Raw genomic sequence first — 21,750 nt, forward strand, 5'->3', positions numbered from 1 at the left:
TTTTGTTTTTTAATATAGAGGGAATCCTGGACAAGAACAAAAAAAAAAAAAAACTGAACGAAGAGTCAGTAGGGGGAAACTCCCTGCAAGAACAACAATATGAATGCCAGGTCCCATAACTCCAGTCCATCAATCAAATCAAGCACTAAAGTTGCTGACAAAGGAGGCTGGGACAGGTAGGGTAACCACCCTACTTACCACACAGCATAGAACGTAGTTAGAGATATAGAGGTAGTAGCAGTGCAAAGGTTGCACAGATCTATTAGTGTGAGTCTGACAACTTGGTGGTCGGTTGACAGTCGGACTTCTCCGTGACACTTGAATCATCACCCGCACACAACTTGAGCCACTGAAGCGCAATGAAAGTGAAGAAAAAAAAAAAAAAAACAACAAAACAAAAAAGATAGCTTTGTCCAAAAGGATGAAGTAATTACCATATTTCTCCAACCACATAAGACATCAGGCTCAACTAGTCAAAATTGTATACTTAGATGCATCATGATGTAAAATTATAAGGGAATAAAAGGTGAACCAAATGAGATATAGGTTGTTTAAACAGTTACAATTTGTGGTTTTTGAAAAGATGACAAGTGCGGACTTTCTTTTTAGCAGCATTGTATATAATCAAATTTCTGTTATGGTCGTGTGCAAAATTACCTTAGCATTATAAAAATGCACAAAGTCTTTTAGGCATGTTTATTTATTTTTTTTAAGAAAAAAAACCCAAAAAACAAAAAGAATGTGTCCTCTGTGGCAGGAAATATGGTAGGTCATGAGGTGGAAAGAAAGTATTCATATGATTTCAATTTTTACTTATACTTAAAACAAAAATATAAACAGGTTAAATATTATGAATAATATTTGTGCATGAATTAAATAAATTCATTTATGCTTTTGCATTGTGTAGCATATATATATATATATATATATATATATATTTATTGTATCCACATGTATTCCTTTTAATATATATATAAATATGTATGGATAAAATATCAATACGAAAAATATATGAATGTTTATCTTTTCTGTATTTATTTCCTATGCGTTGATGCGTTTTGATATAAAAAAATCTTTTGGAAAAAAACGAAAATGTTTCTTTCAAAAGCACATAATTTTTTACCGATTCTTTGGTCTTCCTCAGTGTGCACATTCGTTTATTTTTTTCAAAAGACTTTTTGTATTCTTACACATCAACACATAGGAAATAAATACAGAAAAGATATTTTTGTATTGATATTTTATTCATACACACACACACACACACAAAAAAAAAAAAAAACATGAATCATTTTACTGAATCAAAGTTTAAACATCGAAAACCTTAAATATTTGGGAATGGTGACTGCTTTTCATACAAATAAAATCAAAACAGTAGCTTTTAAATAACAGGCAGGTTTTGGTTTTTTGTTTTTAATGTCACAAACCAAAGCATTACACAAGAATGATGAATTTCATTTATACAAAAAAATGTACATTCAGAAGAATTAAAAAAATAAATAAAAACAATCATAAAGTCCCTCCTTTGCCTTAGGCATGAATCCTGAATTTTTTTGGATGAGAAGTACTGATGATCATTCACTTTTGTCAAAAGACATACGCTACATGAGACACTCACCAAAATACCACATTCACTCTGTGACAATCTTAGATGATCCGAAATTTGTTTTAAAAGGTTTGGTACTTATTTAGAATTACTCTTAATAAAAAAAAAAGAAAAATTTTTATGATGTACATACTCGTCACGGAACAAAAATGTCATGTCCCAAATTACATAAAAAAAAAAATTAAGCTTTAAACAAAAAAAAAAAAAAAATTAAATTAAGATTTGGCATTGGGTTGGTTGGTTGGTTGGTTGTGTTTTACGGCATATCAACCCTTTCTGGGTTATTTAATGCCGAATCCAAAGATTTTGAAGAAAAATATTTTTAATAGAATATATTTGTTGTTTTCACGTTGGTTTCTATTTAACCCATAGTTGGGACTCTAACAGGTACTACCATTCCGGGTCAGAGTGGACCTGGGAGCAATGGTAATTAAAGGGTGGCTCCACACTCCCCAAAGCCCACAAGCTGGGGCCTCACCACTGGATATAGTTTAAGGTCATATCCAGGACCCCCATTGAAGGACTTTTACCCTCTGCAGGGGGACAGTCGGTGTATTCTAATGCCCCACCGACAGGGCCTTGGCATTGGGAGTTAACATTTTTCTGATTCTGATACTAAAAAAGTTCTAATTTTTTAAATTCCTGATTCTGATTAAATGTCTTAACACTAGTTAAAATAAGTAAATGACGATTTTTATAATTAAATTTGTGAAAAAAATATTGTTTGAATTAGGATTCAGACCCACAAAATACATATCTTATGTTGATGGCAAGAGAAATACATTTTCTTGTTCAGTATTATTGTAATAGAGATTGTAATCATGTTGACACATCAGTTAAGAAACGTTGAGCTTGGTCAGTACCAGATGTCTGACCATTTGAAAATACCAAGCACTATACATGAGAGGTTGGTGACACAAAAAAAAAAAAAAATACTGCAAAAGCTAATGTTGTTAAAAATCATCTCACCTAAAGTGAATGAACATGCAACTGGGGATTGTTTGTAAATTTGATATTATCTAGAAACTTCCTCCTTTGGAGAAAGGCAGTTCATCCCAACCTGCAGCAGGACAAGATGAACTTTATTGCTTTGTGTCAAATACTTAATCGTTACCGTGAGTGTATGCATATAGAGGATGTCCCAAAAAGATGCATGCACATTTTGAATCGTTATAAATCGATCAATTTACTGATTTTAACTTACAAACTTGACAGAGGAGTAAAAAAAAAAATGAGAGCACACATTTAAAGTTATTTACAGTAAAATAAAAAAATAAAAAATTTAATATAGATAAAGGCTACAATGTTTAAACCAAGAAACTTGAAAGATTTGTAAAAAAAAAACACACACACATGAAAGTAGCAATTGAAACAATGTAAATAGCATTGGTGGTACTTATTTTTATTTTATCAAAAGTTAATTTTCCATATATTTTTTTTTAAATTTTACTTCAAGTATTTTTAAATGTGTGTATTCTTACTTTTCTATCAAACTTGTTTATAAATAAAAACAAGTAAATTGCACAAGTTACATAAATGAAAGCGATAATTAAATAATCATAATTAAAAACCATTATTAAATAATCATAAATAACCATTATCAAATAACCATTATCAAATAATAATTAAATAACCATTATCAAATAATCATTAAATAATCATTATCAAATAATTATTATCATTACATAATCATCTTTTGTACTAGTTGGTGAATTGTTATTTTAGTTAACTTTGTGGAGGTCTCTTGGATTCTCAATTTTTTTTTTTTTTTTTGCTTTCTTTAGTTTCTTTTCTGTCTTAATTTGAAGTCTTTGATTCAAATATGCTAAACTGGGAAAATACGAAGGACTTTCATCATTGGAATTACAGCTTGGTTGTTTTGTTTTACAGCATATCAACCCTTTTTGGTACTCTTGCATAATTTGACCTGAATTCTCGTGATTTCCTGTCAAGCCCAGATCGAGCGAGACCGGCAATCATCGGTGACAGCCGAGCGGCATAAACAGATGCAGACTAAAGAAAAAAACAAAACAAACCGAAGAAAAAAAAAAATACAAATTATCAAAAAATAAAAAAAAAACCTACCTTGAAAAAAGCAAATATGTTTATTTAATTTATTTTAGTACTTTTTTTTTTTTTTTTTTTACAAAATATTCATCAACAGCAAGTTATTTAAATATTGTTATCATCAAGAAAAGGTTGTTTACCCGTATAAATGTTAGGTGTAAGTACATTTTTTTTTTTTTTTTATTTAATCATATTTTTTTCTTTTCTTTTTTTTATTTTCAAGACTTTTTTTTCAGTCAGGTTGTTTTTTTTTTTTTTTGTTTTTTTTAGGTGGGAAGATTACACATGTTTTTTTTTTTACGGTTGTTAATTGCCGGCAGAAGAACTTTCTTGAGATTAGGATATTTCCTTAGGAATCTTTTACTTCGGTCAACTGTTGATCGGCCATATCGACAGCAAAGAGGGGGTGTGATTGGATAGAGGAAATGTGATTTATGATGGAGACAAAAGGATCGTTTCCAAATTTTTGTCTCCACATAAATTCAAGTAAATATGTCATCCTTTACGCACAATCTTTTTTTTTTTGGTAAATATTTGTGTTTATAATTGGTGCACCTCATTCTTTGGGAAACTAATTTATTTTCCTGGCAATATGAGATTGTCTGCATCGGCGTTTTCATTTGTATTTCTAGCATGCACAGATTTATTTCCTTGCCTGTCATTTTTTTTTCTGTTTGGCGAGTCTGAAAATATAATTGTCGGCTTTTTTGGGGTTCAGTCAATTTCTTCCAATTCGAATGTCGTCTGCTTTCATTTACATATCGCTTTTTCATTGGCTAAGCAAACTCCCAGAAATTGAAGTACAAAAAAAAAAAAATTTCAAAATAAACAAACCATTAAAAATAACTAATCATAAATTAAAAAATTACTAAAAAGAAAAAAAAAAAAACTTTTTAAAGTCGAATTAGCGTTTCAACATTTGAACAACGCTCGGCTGACCCCGATGATTGCCGGTCTCGCCCGATCTAGACTTGACAGGAAATCATGAGAATTTTAGTCAAATCATGCAAGAGTACCCACTTTTTGAGTTATTTAATACCAAATCCAGTTATTTTGGCTTCAAATTCTTTGTATCTTCAAATATTTATTCATAGTGTTTGGTTTGGTTCTTTTGTAGCGGAAAATTATTTTTTTTTTTGCTTTTGGCTTTGCAGAACATTATTGAGTTTTGCAAAAAAAAAAAAAAGGAATAAAGCAATAACATCAATGTTTGGTGCATTTTAGGTCAAAAAGCCAATATCTTAAGATGGTCCAATATCTTAAGATAGCAGCAGAATTGGGATTATGATGATTTAAAGGGGGGATTGTATACATTGTTTTGGGACACCTGATATCGAAAAGCAAAGTTTATAACCAGAATCATGACTGAAAAACAGACAATTTTTAAGCGTAAAATCCTTGCACCTGAAAGAGAGAAACAGTTAAAATGTTCAAAATAAAATCAACAGTTGGAATATAATTTCCGCAAGGAAAATAAACAGTCATGCTGATAAGCTAAAGAAAGCACTTCAGTTCTATAATTACATAATTAAAATAAAAACAAAATTATAATTACATAATTAAAATAAAAACAAAATTATAATTACATAATTAAAATAAAAACAAAATTATAATTACATAATTAAAATAAAAGCAAAACTTTTTTTTTTTATATCAACAGCAAATAATGGAAACAGGTTCATCTTGTAAGAACTTATTTTAAAATATGAAAACATTTGTAAACATACATTAAAACCAAAAATGAATTATTATTTTTGTTTGTTTTTGAACCGATATATATACAGGTTGTGTGGAAAATAATCCCTTATTATTAAATGCTCAGCGGCATGGAGCAACTACCTCCTATCCACAATGTCCATAGGTGGCAGATAGGGGAACAATTTTCAGATATGGAGGTTAGTTGTGAATACTCAATAAGCAGTTCTGAACTGGCAGGATACTCAAGGGTTGTATGTGAGATATGCTCTAAGTGTCAGAAATACATGAAATGCATACAGATGTCCGAAGTTTAGACTTGGCCAGTATCAGCTGCCATAAAAACTGACTGACCAACTTTAGTCAAATGTGGACTGTTGATTTTTGTTGGCAACATGTTTAGTGTTGATCACAATAAAGCATCTGTAGTCTAAATTTACCAGTTTTCACAGAGTTATTGTGATAATACATAATGTCTTTAAAATATTCAATCTAAAAATAGAGTTACCCATTCAGATGAATTAAAAGAATTATCTAATCTGTTTCTGCTTTAGATATGGTAACAACTTTAATATTTAAGAGTGGTTTGTTTATGACATATCGACCCTTTTTAAGATTATTTAATGCCCCCCCCCAAAAAAAAAATATCTATTTAAAAATAAAATTATTTCAGCACAAGCATTTTTACACAAGAATGAATTTGTTCTACGAGATGCCTTCCATAAGTTTCCAGACCTTTTTTTGTATGCACACTTTTATTGATAGCACACACATGAAACTATAGTTCCCTTCAAAGTAAACTCCTCCGGCTGCAATGCACTTGTGGTACTGTTCCAACAACTTCTGTAAGGCTTCATGGAAGTCCTCTTGTGTGAGCATGTCAATGACCTTCATCTCCTCAATTGTCTCATAACAACATCCTCTAAGGTTTACCTTGAGCTTAGGGAAAACCAAAAGTCACAGGAAGCAAAGTCTGGACTATAGGGAGAGTGAGGAACTGTTTTGATGCCCATCTTGGTCAAATAGTTTATGGAGTTGTGGACTGGTGCATTGTCCTGGTGGAAATGCCACTGACCTGATTTGAAGATTGCTGTCCTCTTCCAACAGAATATCTTCCTGATCTCCCTTACAATCTCAACATAGTATTCCTTGTTAAGTGTCTGTCCAGTGGGAACCCAGTGCATGTAGATCGTGCCCGTGCTGTCAAAAAAAAGGATCATCATAAGTTTTTGGGTGGATTTGATCCGTGTGGCCTTCTTGGGTCTGAGAGAGTCAGCATGCTTCCACTGGGAACTAGGTCTCTTGGTTTCTGGGTCATAGCAGTAGATCCAGCTTTCACCGCAAGTCACCAGAACATGAGGAACTGTGGGATCTGAACTGATCAGCTCGACCGTCTCCCTGCTGTCATGACAACGTTTTTCTTTCTGATCTTCTCTGAGCACCTTTGGGGCAAACTTCATGCAAATCTTACACATCTCCAGTTCCTCGCAATTAATTGTGTGTATAGGTCCTATACTGACATCAAACTGTGGACTTATTGTCTCTGTAGACACATAACAGTCCTTATCCATGAAATTCTTTATTTGGCCAATCAACTCTAGTGTTCTGACTTTCTTACTTCTCCCACACCTCTCATCATTCCTCATAGACTCCCTGTCTTCCTTGAATCTCTTATGCCCCTTAAAAACTGATGCTTACAACCTCAACATAGTATCCCTTGTTAAGCGTCTGTCCAGTGGGAACACAGTGCATGTAGATCGTGCCCGTGTTATCAAAAAAGGGAACGTCATAAATTTCTGCGTGGATTTGCTCTGTCTGGCCTTCTTGGATCTAGGAGAGCCAGCATTCTTCCATTATGAACTCTGTTTCTTGGTCTCTGGGTAATAGCATTAAATCCAGCTTTCATCGCAGGTCACCAGAGCATCAAAAACTGCGGCATCTGAATTGATCAGCTCGACCATCTCTCTGCTATCATGACAATGTCTTTCTTACTGATCTTCTCTGAGCACCCTTGGGACAAATTTTATGCAAATATTTAGCACCTTCAGTTCCTTGCAAATAATTGTGTTTACAGTTCCCACACTGACATCAAACTGCGCACTTATTGTCTCTATAGACACACGAAAGTCTTTATCTTTCCACACCTCATCATCTCTCAGACTCCCTGCCTTCCTTGAATCTCTTATGCCACTCAAAAACTGATGATCAATTCATGCAAGATGGTCCAAAAGCAATTTGAAGCATCCTATACGTTTCTGTGATATTTTTTCCAAGTTTTAAACAGAGTTTTATTGCATATCATTATTTTAAAGTGTCCTCACGTCCAGAATGCATTTCTGAAATTCACCAGCTGTGATAATCAGGCTTTAGTAGAGTGTATTTTAATTCCTGCTATAGCTGTTCAGTTGAACCTGAAATCATAAAAAATGGTCAGTCATCTCATAAAATGTATAGCAATAACATACTGAGCTTTCAAGAATCTACAACAATTTTAAATGCCTGTACAAAAAATGTCTGGAAATTTATTGAAGGTGCATCATAATTCTGTTCTTACTTTAAGTGCATTATGTAAAACTCAAAATCTGTATGGAATTTCAAATAAAACCCTTTATTTAATCCATGCAGCAATGGATATAAGTACTAAGTAATAATCAGTTATGAGGGACATCTTCTGGAAGTTGAAGATTTAATCTTAAGTACAAGTGATACCAAGAACACAATTGAGAGTTATTCAAAACGGTCACAAGAGCATGCTACTCGTGGATAAAGTAAAGAGTTTCACTCGAAATTCTATGAAGATTATTTTTTAAATTATGACCAGAAAAATTAAAATAAATAAATAAAATATAACTATTACAAGGGAAATAAGTCATTTTATTTGGAAAATATAAAAAGAAGCGTCTCCCTTACAACTAAAATTTTACTTCTTTTTCTGCAGAAATTGTTTTTTTAAAGTTTTTTTTTTTTTTTTTTTTTTTTTTTTTAAATGTGCAAATAAATAAAAATTAAAAACTAAAATGACTTCACTGCATCCTGTGCAGCGACAGATAGGTATAGCTTGCCATATATAAAAAGAAAAGGTTGATTTTTTAGAAATGTTAATATTGCCAATATTAGGGAAAAAACAAAATGAGAGTTTACAACAGTATTCCAATTGACCCTAATAAAACAATATTTCCCAAGTGAAAGGGTAGATCAATCACATGCTGTGCAGAGAGGACAACGAGTGCTACATATTATCATGACATGCTAAACCAAGTGACAATAACCACAACATGTAGCATTCATTGACAACAACAATAGTAAATTTACAAAAAAAAAAAAAAAAAAAAAAAGAAAAGAAATGATGAAATTAAAATGTAGAATTTGAAAATACGAAAGATCTTTAATTTATGTAAAGATTATATTTTAGATTCTGAACTTAACTTATAAGGAATTAATGTGTTCATATTGCTGTCACAAGGGGTTCATGTATTCTCATGCAGTACCATATCCTCCTTCCATGAGGATACTACTCTTTGTAAGACTAGTATCATTTTGTTTGTATGTATGTATGTATGTATATATATATATATATATATATATATATATATATAAACAAATAAATGACAAAGGTTTATATTCCAAATTTCAAGATGTTGACCATCTTACAATTTATTCCTTTAAGTATGTTGACATGTACAATTCTTGACAGCACCTGTTTTGTAGAGCAAAATCATTCATTTAATTATTATATCAATCAATAAATATATTCTGCCCTTAACTCCCCAGAAAAAAAAGCACCTATCAATTTATTATTTGGAATATAGACTTTTGTCATTTATTTGTTACATGATATGTAAATACATTGAGCTTCATAAATTAGAGGATTGGTATAAAACGTGAAATATAATTGAAAAAAAAAAAAAAAAAAATATTCCCACAGAAATATATATATATATATATATTTCATTTAATAACATAAATTAATATACAAAGATATAATTTTATGCGTAAATATTCAGTACTTACTTCAACAGGGCTCGATGCATACATAGAGCATAAGCTTGATGAATTCTCATGAGAATGAAACAGAATATTCTGTGGAGCTTAATTGCCATATATATTTTCATAACTTACTATACACACATATATATGTGTATGTGTGTGTATTTAAATCATCAAAATACAGAGAATTATCTCATTTTAATAGTTTTCAGAATTTATGAAATAAATTCTAGAGTATCAGAAGAATGCCTGTTCTCCAAACAAGTGACATTCATTTTTGAACAGAGCAGTTGTGTACCACTTTTATGCCCCCTTACGAAAATTGATATCAAGATATAATGCCACTAAACCTTATGTTTAGAATCCTTACTCTAATTTTGATCCAAATCCATTACATGATTTTAATTCTAGAAAATGCCTAATATTTATAACTTAGGGGGTCTTAAGATGAAATTTAAATTAATGGGATTGGTGTCAAATGATTCCATATCAAATTTAATGCAAATCTGGAATATCTGAATTTTCAAATGGGACATTGTGTCCATATTACGGGCCTCTAAATTCTTATTAAATACTTCAAATAAACTTAAATTTAGTGAACATTTATTAATTGATATCCAATACATATTGTTAAAATTGCACAAAAGCTTTTTAACTCCTCTGCATAAAACTAAATTAAACAAAATACAGCCTGAATTATAAACCATTACTCCTAAAATATGTGTTCCAAAATTCATAATAATCGGTTAATTAGTTTAGGAGTGAATCATATACATCCAAATCTAAATATATTGAACTATTAAATAGAGATGCATTTCCGTGTGTGTGTCTGGGAAATGTTTTAATCATTGAAACTATGAAATGAAAAAAAAAAATCTTGCAAATCACTGCATTATTTTGCTTCCAAACATTTATGCTAGTTCTAATATTATTGTAGGGGTCATCAGTTGTTTGCCATAAAAAACTGTTTTGGGGATATTAAAAACAAAACAGTATTTTATCTCATGGCTTCCCAACAGTGATCAAACAAAACATTTCTTAAAGAACAAAACGTTCTTTATATCAGATGAAGAGTTTTGCTCTGGATTAATTTTTTTTTTTTTTTTTTATTAACCTATTTATTTTACTAAAAACGTTTTGTCTTTGTACAAGAAAAAGGTGCTATTTACAAAACTACTGTATTTTATAGAGTTCAGCCAAATCCATTATATTACTTTATATATAATTATTACAATAATAAGTTTAATACCTACAGTCACTAGTGTTTCATCCTTTTGGGAATCATCAGTGTACGGTGACATGATTACTACCGGTTGGGAGATTCAAACCCGGCCACAAAGCTATCTGCCTCCATTAGTAAGGAACTAATCTCAAGGCCAATCTTAACCCCAGGAAATATTGTTGAAATTTTAACATTTATTTTTTAACTGTCATAACATCCAGCCATAGTGATCTAATGATTATAACATCATGATCTGTGCTGTGAGCTTAGGCGACTGACTTTCTATTTCAACTTTAAAGTGTTTAACAAGAAGAAACCGAGTTATATATATATATATATATATATATATATATATAATTTTTCTGGGGAGACATAAACAGAGAATGAAGAGAGTCTAACAAAGGTGACGAGATATTACTCCTCTTTGTTTAGATTTGGAACTGATGGTTCTGCTATTGTTCTGATCTTCTGTAACACATGTAGGAATAAATATTATGTTCTTATTTTTGAAATTTTCTTCATAATCGAGCACTCTGGTGGGGTTTTCTTTGACTAAGCTTATATATATATATATATATATATATTATATATATTTGGTAAAACGGGTAATTAGTACAAACCTAAAGAGAGTGCTCAATACTATTGCAGAGCAAATATGTGTTTTATTTTTTTATGACCGTTTTATCTGTTTGGTTACATATGTTTCGGATATTGGACCATATTTACGATCCAGCAGCCTCGTCAGATCTTACAGAAATGGTTGTTAGTATTTGGAAGAAGTCTTCTTCCAAATACTAACAACAATTTCTATAAGGTCTGACGAGGCTGTTGGATCGTAAATATGGTCCAACATCTGAAACATATGTAACCAAACAGATAAAACGGTAATAAAAAAATAAAACACACACACACACACACATACATACATACATACATTCACATATTATGATGATGAGGGAAGGATAAAAAAAATAAAAACCTGCACCGTAAAATTGCACATGCTGCGGAGGGGGAGAGACCCTACAAAATATTTATGGGAGAAGGAGATGTGTAATTATGAGAATTTCAATGTAATAAGTTGGAGATACTTATTGGCATTGATGATGATTGTTTAAAGCTTAACAACACCAAATCAAAATTGAATTCAACCATTAGATAAGTTTCATGCAAATCAATTCGCAGCAAAATCCTAAATTGAGCCAAAGCTGAAGTTAGAACAAACAAAATAACAAATCTAAATTCAATATCATTATTATTTTTATGTAGTTTAAGAGAGATTAAACAGAGGGCTCAATTACATTTATAAGAGTGTTATTTATTTATAGGTGATACTATACAGAAATAAAGAAATTAGCCATTTGATACAATGAATTTTAAAGTTGGTAGTAATTAGCTTGTTGACCGATGAGACAACGTTAGCACTTATCCTTGTCCTGGATTTACAATAAACTTTAAAACCTATGATATCAGCTGGTTAGTTCATTTACCATTGTATATATGTATCACCTATAAATAAACATACATATATATTTATTATCCTAGAAACAATTATTTTAGCCAGGCAATGCAGATATGCGCGCATGAGGAAGGGTAGTGGTTGTTTTGATCGTTAAAAGGGATTGTATTGTTGTTTTTGTACCTGCTCTGTGTTCAACTGGTCCACTGTGTGTACAGCATCGCGTACCTGCTGTGAAATAAAGTAATGGTGACCCAGATGAAGAAACAAGTTGGTCTTGAAAATGGCAAATTGTGATGGAATCAGAAAACAATGCTATGAGAAAAAAACAGATTGAAAAAAGAGGAAAAGTTATTGAGAAATATAGGAAGAGGAAGGGAGAGAGAGCGATAGGAAAAGAGAGAGAGAGAGAGAGAGCGATAGGAAAAGAGAGAGAGAGCGATAGGAAAAGAGAGAGAGAGAGAGCGATAGGAAAAGAGAGAGAGAGAGAGCGATAGGAAAAGAGAGAGAGAGAGCGATAGGAAAAGAGAGAGAGAGAGCGATAGGAAAAGAGAGAGAGCGAGCGATAGGAAAAGAGAGAGAGCGAGCGATAGGAAAAGAGAGAGAGAGAGAGAGTGAGCGATAGGAAAAGAGAGAGAGAGAGAGAGAGAGAGCGATAGGAAAAGAGAGAGAGAGAGAGCGATAGGAAAAGAGAGAGAGAGAGAGCGATAGGAAAAGAGAGAGAGAGAGAGCGATAGGAAAAGAGAGAGAGAGAGAGCGATAGGAAAAGAGAGAGAGAGAGAGCGATAGGAAAAGAGAGAGAGAGAGAGCGATAGGAAAAGAGAGAGAGAGAGAGCGATAGGAAAAGAGAGAGAGAGAGAGCGATAGGAAAAGAGAGAGAGAGAGAGCGATAGGAAAAGAGAGAGAGAGAGCGATAGGAAAAGAGAGAGAGAGAGAGCGATAGGAAAAGAGAGAGAGAGAGAGCGATAGGAAAAGAGAGAGAGAGAGAGAGCGATAGGAAAAGAGAGAGAGAGCGATAGGAAAAGAGAGAGAGAGAGAGAGCGATAGGAAAAGAGAGAGAGAGCGATAGGAAAAGAGAGAGAGAGAGAGCGATAGGAAAAGAGAGAGAGCGATAGGAAAAGAGAGAGAGAGAGAGCGATAGGAAAAGAGAGAGAGAGAGCGATAGGAAAAGAGAGAGAGAGAGCGATAGGAAAAGAGAGAGAGAGAGAGAGAGCGATAGGAAAAGAGAGAGAGAGAGAGAGCGATAGGAAAAGAGAGAGAGAGAGCGATAAGAAAAAGAGAGAGAGAGAGCGATAAGGAAAAGAGAGAGAGAGAGAGCGATAGGAAAAGAGAGAGAGAGAGAAAGCGATAGGAAAAGAGAGAGAGAGAGCGATAGGAAAAGAGAGAGAGAGAGCGATAGGAAAAGAGAGAGAGAGAGAGCGATAGGAAAAGAGAGAGAGAGAGCGATAGGAAAAGAGAGAGAGAGAGCGATAGGAAAAGAGAGAGAGAGAGCGATAGGAAAAGAGAGAGAGAGCGATAGGAAAAGAGAGAGAGAGCGATAGGAAAAGAGAGAGAGAGCGATAGGAAAAGAGAGAGAGAGCGATAGGAAAAGAGAGAGAGAGCGATAGGAAAAGAGAGAGAGAGCGATAGGAAAAGAGAGAGAGAGCGATAGGAAAAGAGAGAGAGAGCGATAGGAAAAGAGAGAGAGAGCGATAGGAAAAGAGAGAGAGAGCGATAGGAAAAGAGAGAGAGAGCGATAGGAAAAGAGAGAGAGAGCGATAGGAAAAGAGAGAGAGAGCGATAGGAAAAGAGAGAGAGAGCGATAGGAAAAGAGAGAGAGAGCGATAGGAAAAGAGAGAGAGAGAGAGAGCGATAGGAAAAGAGAGAGAGAGAGAGAGCGATAGGAAAAGAGAGAGAGAGAGAGAGAGAGAGCGATAGGAAAAGAGAGAGAGAGAGAGAGCGATAGGAAGAGAGAGAGAGAGAGACAGCGATAGGAAAAGAGAGAGAGAGAGAGCGATAGGAAAAGAGAGAGAGAGAGAGCGATAGGAAAAGAGAGAGAGAGAGAGCGATAGGAAAAGAGAGAGAGAGAGCGATAGGAAAAGAGAGAGAGAGAGCGATAGGAAAAGAGAGAGAGAGAGAGAGCGATAGGAAAAGAGAGAGAGAGAGAGAGAGAGCGATAGGAAAAGAGAGAGAGAGCGATAGGAAAAGAGAGAGAGAGAGCGATAGGAAAAGAGAGAGAGAGAGCGATAGGAAAAGAGAGAGAGAGAGCGATAGGAAAAGAGAGAGAGAGAGCGATAGGAAAAGAGAGAGAGAGAGCGATAGGAAAAGAGAGAGAGAGAGCGATAGGAAAAGAGAGAGAGAGAGAGCGATAGGAAAAGAGAGAGAGAGAGAGCGATAGGAAAAGAGAGAGAGAGAGAGAGAGCGATAGGAAAAGAGAGAGAGAGAGAGAGAGCGATAGGAAAAGAGAGAGAGAGAGAGCGATAGGAAAAGAGAGAGAGAGAGAGCGATAGGAAAAGAGAGAGAGAGAGAGCGATAGGAAAAGAGAGAGAGAGAGAGAGCGATAGGAAAAGAGAGAGAGAGAGAGAGCGATAGGAAAAGAGAGAGAGAGAGAGCGATAGGAAAAGAGAGAGAGAGAGAGCGATAGGAAAAGAGAGAGAGAGAGAGCGATAGGAAAAGAGAGAGAGAGAGCGATAGGAAGAGAGAGAGAGAGCGATAGGAAAAGAGAGAGAGAGCGATAGGAAAAGAGAGAGAGAGCGATAGGAAAAGAGAGAGAGAGAGCGATAGGAAAAGAGAGAGAGAGAGCGATAGGAAAAGAGAGAGAGAGCGATAGGAAAAGAGAGAGAGAGCAATAGGAAAAGAGAGAGAGCGATAGGAAAAGAGAGAGAGAGCGATAGGAAAAGAGAGAGAGCGATAGGAAAAGAGAGAGAGCGATAGGAAAAGAGAGAGAGCAATAGGAAAAGAGAGAGAGCAATAGGAAAAGAGAGAGAGAGAGCAATAGGAAAAGAGAGAGAGAGAGCAATAGGAAAAGAGAGAGAGAAAGGGAGAGCGACAGAAAAGAGAGAAAGATACCGATAGGGAAAAAGAGAGAGAAAGAGAGGGAGTGGTGAGGAAGAGAGAGGGTGAGGAAGAGAGAGAGAGAGAGATGAGAAAAAGAGAGAGATGAGAAAAAGAGAGAGATGAGAAAAAGAGAGAGATGAGAAAAAGAGAGAGATGCTTGATATAAAAGATGCTATTTTGTATAAGTGTGAAAATAGAAAACTTATGTTTGGGTAAATCTTTATTTTATTATCAACAAAAAATAATGAATGGAATGAGATTTAAAAAAAAAAAAAGATCTTAATCGTTTTGAAAAAAAAACTTTAAAAACAAGAAACATTTGTTAAAAAAATAAAAATAAAAAAACAATGAAGTAAAATATCTGCATAGAAATCTCCAGAACAAAAAAATAAGGGGAGTAAAAAATAAAAATGTCTAAATTTTTATTTTTATAAATAAAAACTAATCGATTGTATTTCAACAAGTGTTTTTTTTTTGTTTTTACTTTTTTTAACATGTCTGTCTCACTTAAAATCATATTTAAAAACCTCATCTGAAAGTTCTCAATACTATTCATGTAATGTATTCTTTATACTATAATCATGGAATTGATAAATAAATCTCAATGTCTACTGCATCAATTCTTAGCTGCTGTGACATCCTTTAAAACCTTTGTACTTCCTGAAATTTGACCAACTACATCTGATGTCACTCCCTTCCTACACGTGCATATAAAGAATCATATGCCATTCATTTTCTAGATAATTGTGCATTATCCGATGCATGCAGTTTAATAAACTTTAGTGCACCTGTGCACTGTACACAATAATTTCATTATTATTATATCTTTACGAGAGTGGGGGTAAAATAATGTTATACTTTCATCTCAAGAAAGACAATCTTCATATCAAATGAGAAAACAGATTAGAAACACACAAAAAAAAATGGAGCTGTTTTGTAGAGGAATGCAGAGATGAAATTGATATAAAATAAATACTAAAAAAAAAAAATGAACAAAATGATGTTTTTTTTTCTAAACATTTAAAAATAAGCAAACAAAAATTTCAAACAAATTCACGACATTTAGACATTGGAAGATAGTATTATTAGTCAAATATGCATATATATTTGACTAATATTTGTAAGGCTTGGATCAGTGGTAGAGTTTCAGACTTCAATTTCTAAAGTTCTTTTTTGAAATCTCAATAGGTTCAGTTGCATTGAGGAATCATAAGATGAAAAAACATGTGCCCGTGGAGAATTATATTAAAAAAATAAAAAAAATAATAATATACATACACTATATCGGACATGGTGTTTACAGGTATCGACATGCATATATAATGCAGATGTTTAAATGGAAAAGTGTGAAAGACTAAAAAAACATTGACCAAGACTTGAATATTTAAGGGTATCAACAAGACAAAACAAAAGAAATTCTTAGATTATTCAAGAGTAAAGACGATTCCAAGAGAGAAATAAATGTAGGTTTATTTTTATTACCTATTTAGCAACAGTTGTCTTTTGGTCTATGGATAATTTATACAAACAACTTTCATAAAGTGTCTATCAAAATTAGATATTTTATTTTCCGCCTTATTGTGTCTCAATGTCAATCATCTGCATTTAGTTTCTTCCAGCCAGGTGAGTGTTTGTGTCAAGTAGGTTATATTCATTTCTGCTAGATGTTATTTCTGGTACACAAGACTCGATATTCAACATTAGGTCAGTCTTATTTTATTATAAACATTAATAATCTGTTTTTATTTTAGAACAATCAACTTCAGTAAAAATAGTTTAAATTTGACATTTATTCATTTCGAATTAAATATTTAAATAAAAATGTTGAGTAATCTTCAAAAAGATAAATAATTTTAATCTTTTTTATATACTTTAAAGATCTATAATAATAATAATAATAAAAATAAATTTATGCACAATGCTTCAAGCAAACTACAACACCCTTCTAATAAAAAAATAAAAAAATAATTACTATTCAATTAAGTAATCAGATCAATTATACTTAAATCATCCCAGAAATTAATTATTTTAACTTTTGATATGCTCTGAAGATAAAAAACAGTTTATCCTTTTATAATTTATAGTGATTAAAAAAAAAAAAAATGATGAAAACACACTGAGTGAAAATTTCTTTCTGAAAAGAAGGTTTACCTAAAAAATTTAAAGTCTATGGTATTATCCATACCATCCTGGTTCGACATATTATATTGATAAATATCTATTTGAAAATTATTAGATTCTTTAATATTGTCATTTGGTCTGTTTACTTTGTCTTATATCCAACAGTTTCTTTTTTACCAAATTGCATTGCCATTGCCTTCAAAATTCAAGTTGTTACACACTACACACAATGCTTCAAGCAAACTACAATATCTTTCTATTAAAAAATAAATTATTATTATTATTCTGTTAAGTAATCAGGTCAATCACACTTGAGGCATCTCAGAAACTTGTATCACAGCAAAATGATGTTTCCACTGCTTCTCATTCTAGGGTGCCTCAAGTATAATTTATCCGATTAATGTTGTGAAGATTCTTGATGATTCCTCTTCTAAGGATATGCAAATGAAATGCAGCTTAATGGTATTGTTATTTCCCTGTTACAATAAGTATAAAAAATAGTTTCAAATACCAATTTGATATTTGAAAATAATTTGCTTTTTTGCAACAAATTTAAGTGTTATTTGGAATATCTGTTTGTTTGTTTTTTTATACATATCATATGAAATGGATCAAAATCAACTAAAATCTAGTTGATTTTTGATCTTTCAAATCACATAATGTACAGATTAAACCTTTTAAAAGGTCATATTTATATAGATCATAAATACTTCAGAACATGCAAATAATACCAAAAAGTAAATACCTGATCAATTTCCCATCCTTCGCTTTCGTCTGCAAGTTGGTAATGCTGTTTACGAAGGTCGCCTAATTTTATTCTTTCATTTTTCAATAAATTTTCCAGTTCAATCACGCGTAACTAGGGAAAAATAAAATACAGAAAATATTTATATATAATAAAAAGCCATGTTTCGTAAGTATATCGTGTGAATATACAATTAATACAGCTAAACTTTGAAATTAACAGGACCCACTTTTAGATTTAAACACATTTTTAATTATTAGGCTTAACTGCACAACTATAAACTGGTTAGTTGCAAATAACATGAAATGAAAGTTCAGTCAGTGTAAACTTGCTGAACTGGAAGTTAGTTTTTCCTAGACTTGGGGAATTGATAGAAATGGATGCAATATCACATGGCTCAAAAAGAGAGAGAGAGGGCAGGTAGCAGTTTATTGGAAGCATGTAATGGGTGAACATGAAAATTGAAATCCTCTGATATTAAACAGTAATTATAGATTTCTCTATCTCCCCACTGGTCAGTGATTTGGAATAAAGATCAAGTTGAACAGATCTCTTCTGTCTTCTATCAGTCTTAAGTTGACTTGATCCTTTTTTAAGATGTGAAAGAACTTATTTGCAGGTAGCATCCCCTCAGTTCCTGGAAAGATCACAGAAAGGGTGCATACAAAAACAAGCAGCTAACTCGATACAGACTTAAAATGTGTAGCGTACAAGAGTAAAGAAGAGAACAGAAATAAAAGGCACATCAACACACACACACGCACACACACTCAAAGGAGACGGGAATAAAAACAGAATGATATTCTTTTCTCTTTGGCACCAAAGATATTGGACATCAAATGCTTCATAGCTCAGGCACAAAGATATACTTAAGGCCACAAAATATATCAGTTCATTTTCCTAATATAGAGTTCAAATAATTTTTTCATTCGACATAGAATATATATTCAACACACTAACCTGCGTCTGCATTTCTTGCTGTTTCGTTTGATGAAGTGATAATGTTGTGAAATCCATTAAACCTAAAAAAAATAATTTAAAAAATAATATTACAGTAGTAGTATAAATCATTAAACTGAACATTCATTTAAACATGAAACAATGAACAAAGAATTAACGTTTCAGAACTTTTGAGATGAGGATTGATAATTTGTATCATTTGGATTACTATTTTTATCTTCGTTGTTATATTCACGTTTTGGATGTATTTTGACATATCGATTCCAAAGTTTAAAAAAAAATGCGCCATAAGACAATAAGTTGTGAAAACTAGGATGGGAATAGTATTTCCAAGTATACAAAAATATAATTTTCCTATCAATTAAAAACTGACCGAGAAAATTGTTCTTAGAAATAATACTAAAAACCATTTATATTTAATCAATAAAATATAATCAATTTTTAATAATTCAGTTTATTATTAAAGAGAAAATGCCAATAAAAGATAAGGATTTTACCACTGGGTTTTAATTATATATATATATATATATATATATATATATATATATATGAGAGAGAGAGAGAGAGAGAGAGAGAGAGAGAGGGGGGTGAATGATAAAATTGTTACCCTAGAAAAGACAAGATTCTATTTCTCTTTGATTAAAACCGGTTTTCAGAGGTTTTTTTTTTTTTTTTGCAGACCATTTACTAGTTGGACAGTTGTGTACAAATCCCAAGAGCAATAGAAGCATTCTATCATATCTGAAAGTGACACAATGTTCAACAAGCGAGACCGGAGATGCACTGCTGTACAACTCATGTTCTCTACCGATCCAAGTTATGACAACAGCACCCTCAAAATGCATCGCTGGATTGCCATGAATAACAGGGATGTGGCAATGATGATGAAAACAAAGTTTTCGGTTATGGTTAAGGTCTTTGGTATGGCTTCAAATGAGGGCCACATCATGCCATCTCACATCTTCGAAGTCAGCTTGAAAGTCAACACCAAAATGTACCTGGATGTGCTGAAGAGTGATGACCCCCCTGGTTCAATCAAGTGGCTGCTGGCAGACCCTGTGTGTGGTAGTAGGATTCGGCGCCGGTCCACAAGTCCAAAGAGATCCAAGTTTGGGTTCAGAAGGAGTGCTATGACTTTGTATCCTTCTCTCATTGGCAGCCCCTCCCTCCTGACCTGAACCCGCTTGACTATTTCATTTGGTCATATGTAGAGAGTATCAACAGCATGGCCTTCTACAACTCCAAAGCTAGCATGATCGCTACCATACACCGCGTATTCATCAAGCTCCTGCTCTCAGTTCCAGACCTGTATCAATGCGATGACTGAGGCTGAAGGTGGCTACATTGAATAAATGTCAGCTTTACTACATAATCAAGTTACAGAAACTGATTTTTTTTAAATAAAAGTTTTAAAATAAAGCTATAGTGTTGTTTTCTTTAGGGCGACAAATTTATTGTACCACCATATATATATATATATATATATATATATATATACACACACACACCCATCATCAGGATTCTTGTGAGCAAAACTTTTCTGAAAATAGGGAGGGAGTGGTACAATTAAAAAGAAAAAGATTTTCAACAGTGTGTTTAATTTTTTGCATACACCTAAAAGCAATTGTCTTACAAAAATAAAACTTTCCAGAAATAAGTGGTAAAAGAAAAAATGGGGAAAATAGAAGAAAAAGAAAAAGGAAAAAATGAAAAGAGAATAAAAAGGACAAGGGAATAGAGAAAAGGAAAAAAAGAAAAAAGGAAAAACAATAAAAAAAGGAAAAAAGAAAAGGTCAATTCTACTCTTACAAAAAATAATTTAAATTGATGGTCAAGCATCCCTCTTATTAATCCTTATCCCCAAGTGGCTGTTAGCCTTTATAAGAAGTGACTCATCAGTAAAAAGAACATTAAAAAAAACTTACTTTTTTCTTCAACTGCATTTGATGCTGTCTTTGCACATCCGACAACTTTACCTGTTGCCTGATTGACCGTTTTAGAAGCATTAGACAACTGTGCCAGACATTTGCTCTCGCGGTCAGCTTTCACTTTAGATGCAACTACTAGCTGCGCTGTACTGGCGGCAATCTGTTTTGAACATACAATTAATTCTTCAAATTTGCCTTCTCCCTGAACCACTCTGTCAGCGACCTCTCTGGTATGAAAAAAAAAAAAAAAAAAAGTAAAATATTATTACTGTTCAAAATATTAACATATACAAAAAAGGGAAATAATCCAATGTTCAACAATAAATGGAATTTCCATGAACATAGGTTCTTTCCAAGAACCTCTTCTTTGTTGAACATATTTATACAATTAGTATTTTTTGGATTATTCAGACTACTGTTTTCTTATCTTGAGTGTTATTTTTCAAACATTTCGGATGATGCAACATTCGACCTTCAGGTGTATCTTGCCAAACTCTGGAATTCACACAGAATTTTGAATAGAAACCTTTATTTAACCTAAATAATTATTATCTGTATTATTACCATCTATTAATTTAATAATACAAAATATTACAATCTATTAATTTAATAATACAAAATATTATAATCTATTAATTTAATAATACAAAATATTATAATCTATTAATTTAATAATACAAAATATTATAATCTATTAATTCAATAATACAAAATATTATAATCTATTAATTCAATAATACAAAATATTATAATCTATTAATTCAATAATACAAAACATTATAATCTATTAATTTAATAATACAAAATATTATAATCTATTAATTTAATAATACAAAATATTATAATCTATTAATTTAATAATACAAAATATTATAATCTATTAATTTAATAATACAAAATATTATAATCTATTAATTTAATAATACA

The 21,750-nt window shown here is 32.4% G+C and overlaps 1 protein-coding gene across 14 annotated transcripts in view; it reads right to left on the bottom strand.

The window, feature by feature from the left end:
* The window catches only part of LOC145263756 (huntingtin-interacting protein 1-like), a 282,859-nt gene that overhangs the window by 11,441 nt on the left and 249,668 nt on the right, over window positions 1-21,750 (bottom strand). For 7 of the 14 annotated variants that reach the window (XM_080120998.1, XM_080121027.1, XM_080120899.1 and 4 more), the window contains 5 exons: window positions 20,821-21,050; window positions 18,896-18,957; window positions 17,936-18,049; window positions 12,217-12,264; window positions 199-349 (listed from right to left, as the gene is read on the bottom strand). In XM_080120998.1, coding sequence (XP_079977124.1) covers window positions 263-349; window positions 12,217-12,264; window positions 17,936-18,049; window positions 18,896-18,957; window positions 20,821-21,050 — 541 coding nt within the window. In that variant the 3' untranslated portion in view covers window positions 199-262. The remainder of the gene's footprint in view (window positions 1-198; window positions 350-12,216; window positions 12,265-17,935; window positions 18,050-18,895; window positions 18,958-20,820; window positions 21,051-21,750) is intronic. The other 7 variants (XM_080121031.1, XM_080121033.1, XM_080121030.1 and 4 more) reach the window with 2 other exon arrangements.

The sequence above is a fragment of the Euprymna scolopes genome, chromosome 1 (assembly GCF_053919585.1).
Source record: "Euprymna scolopes isolate OS-2025 chromosome 1, ASM5391958v1, whole genome shotgun sequence".
NCBI classification, from domain to species: Eukaryota; Metazoa; Mollusca; class Cephalopoda; order Sepiida; family Sepiolidae; genus Euprymna; species Euprymna scolopes.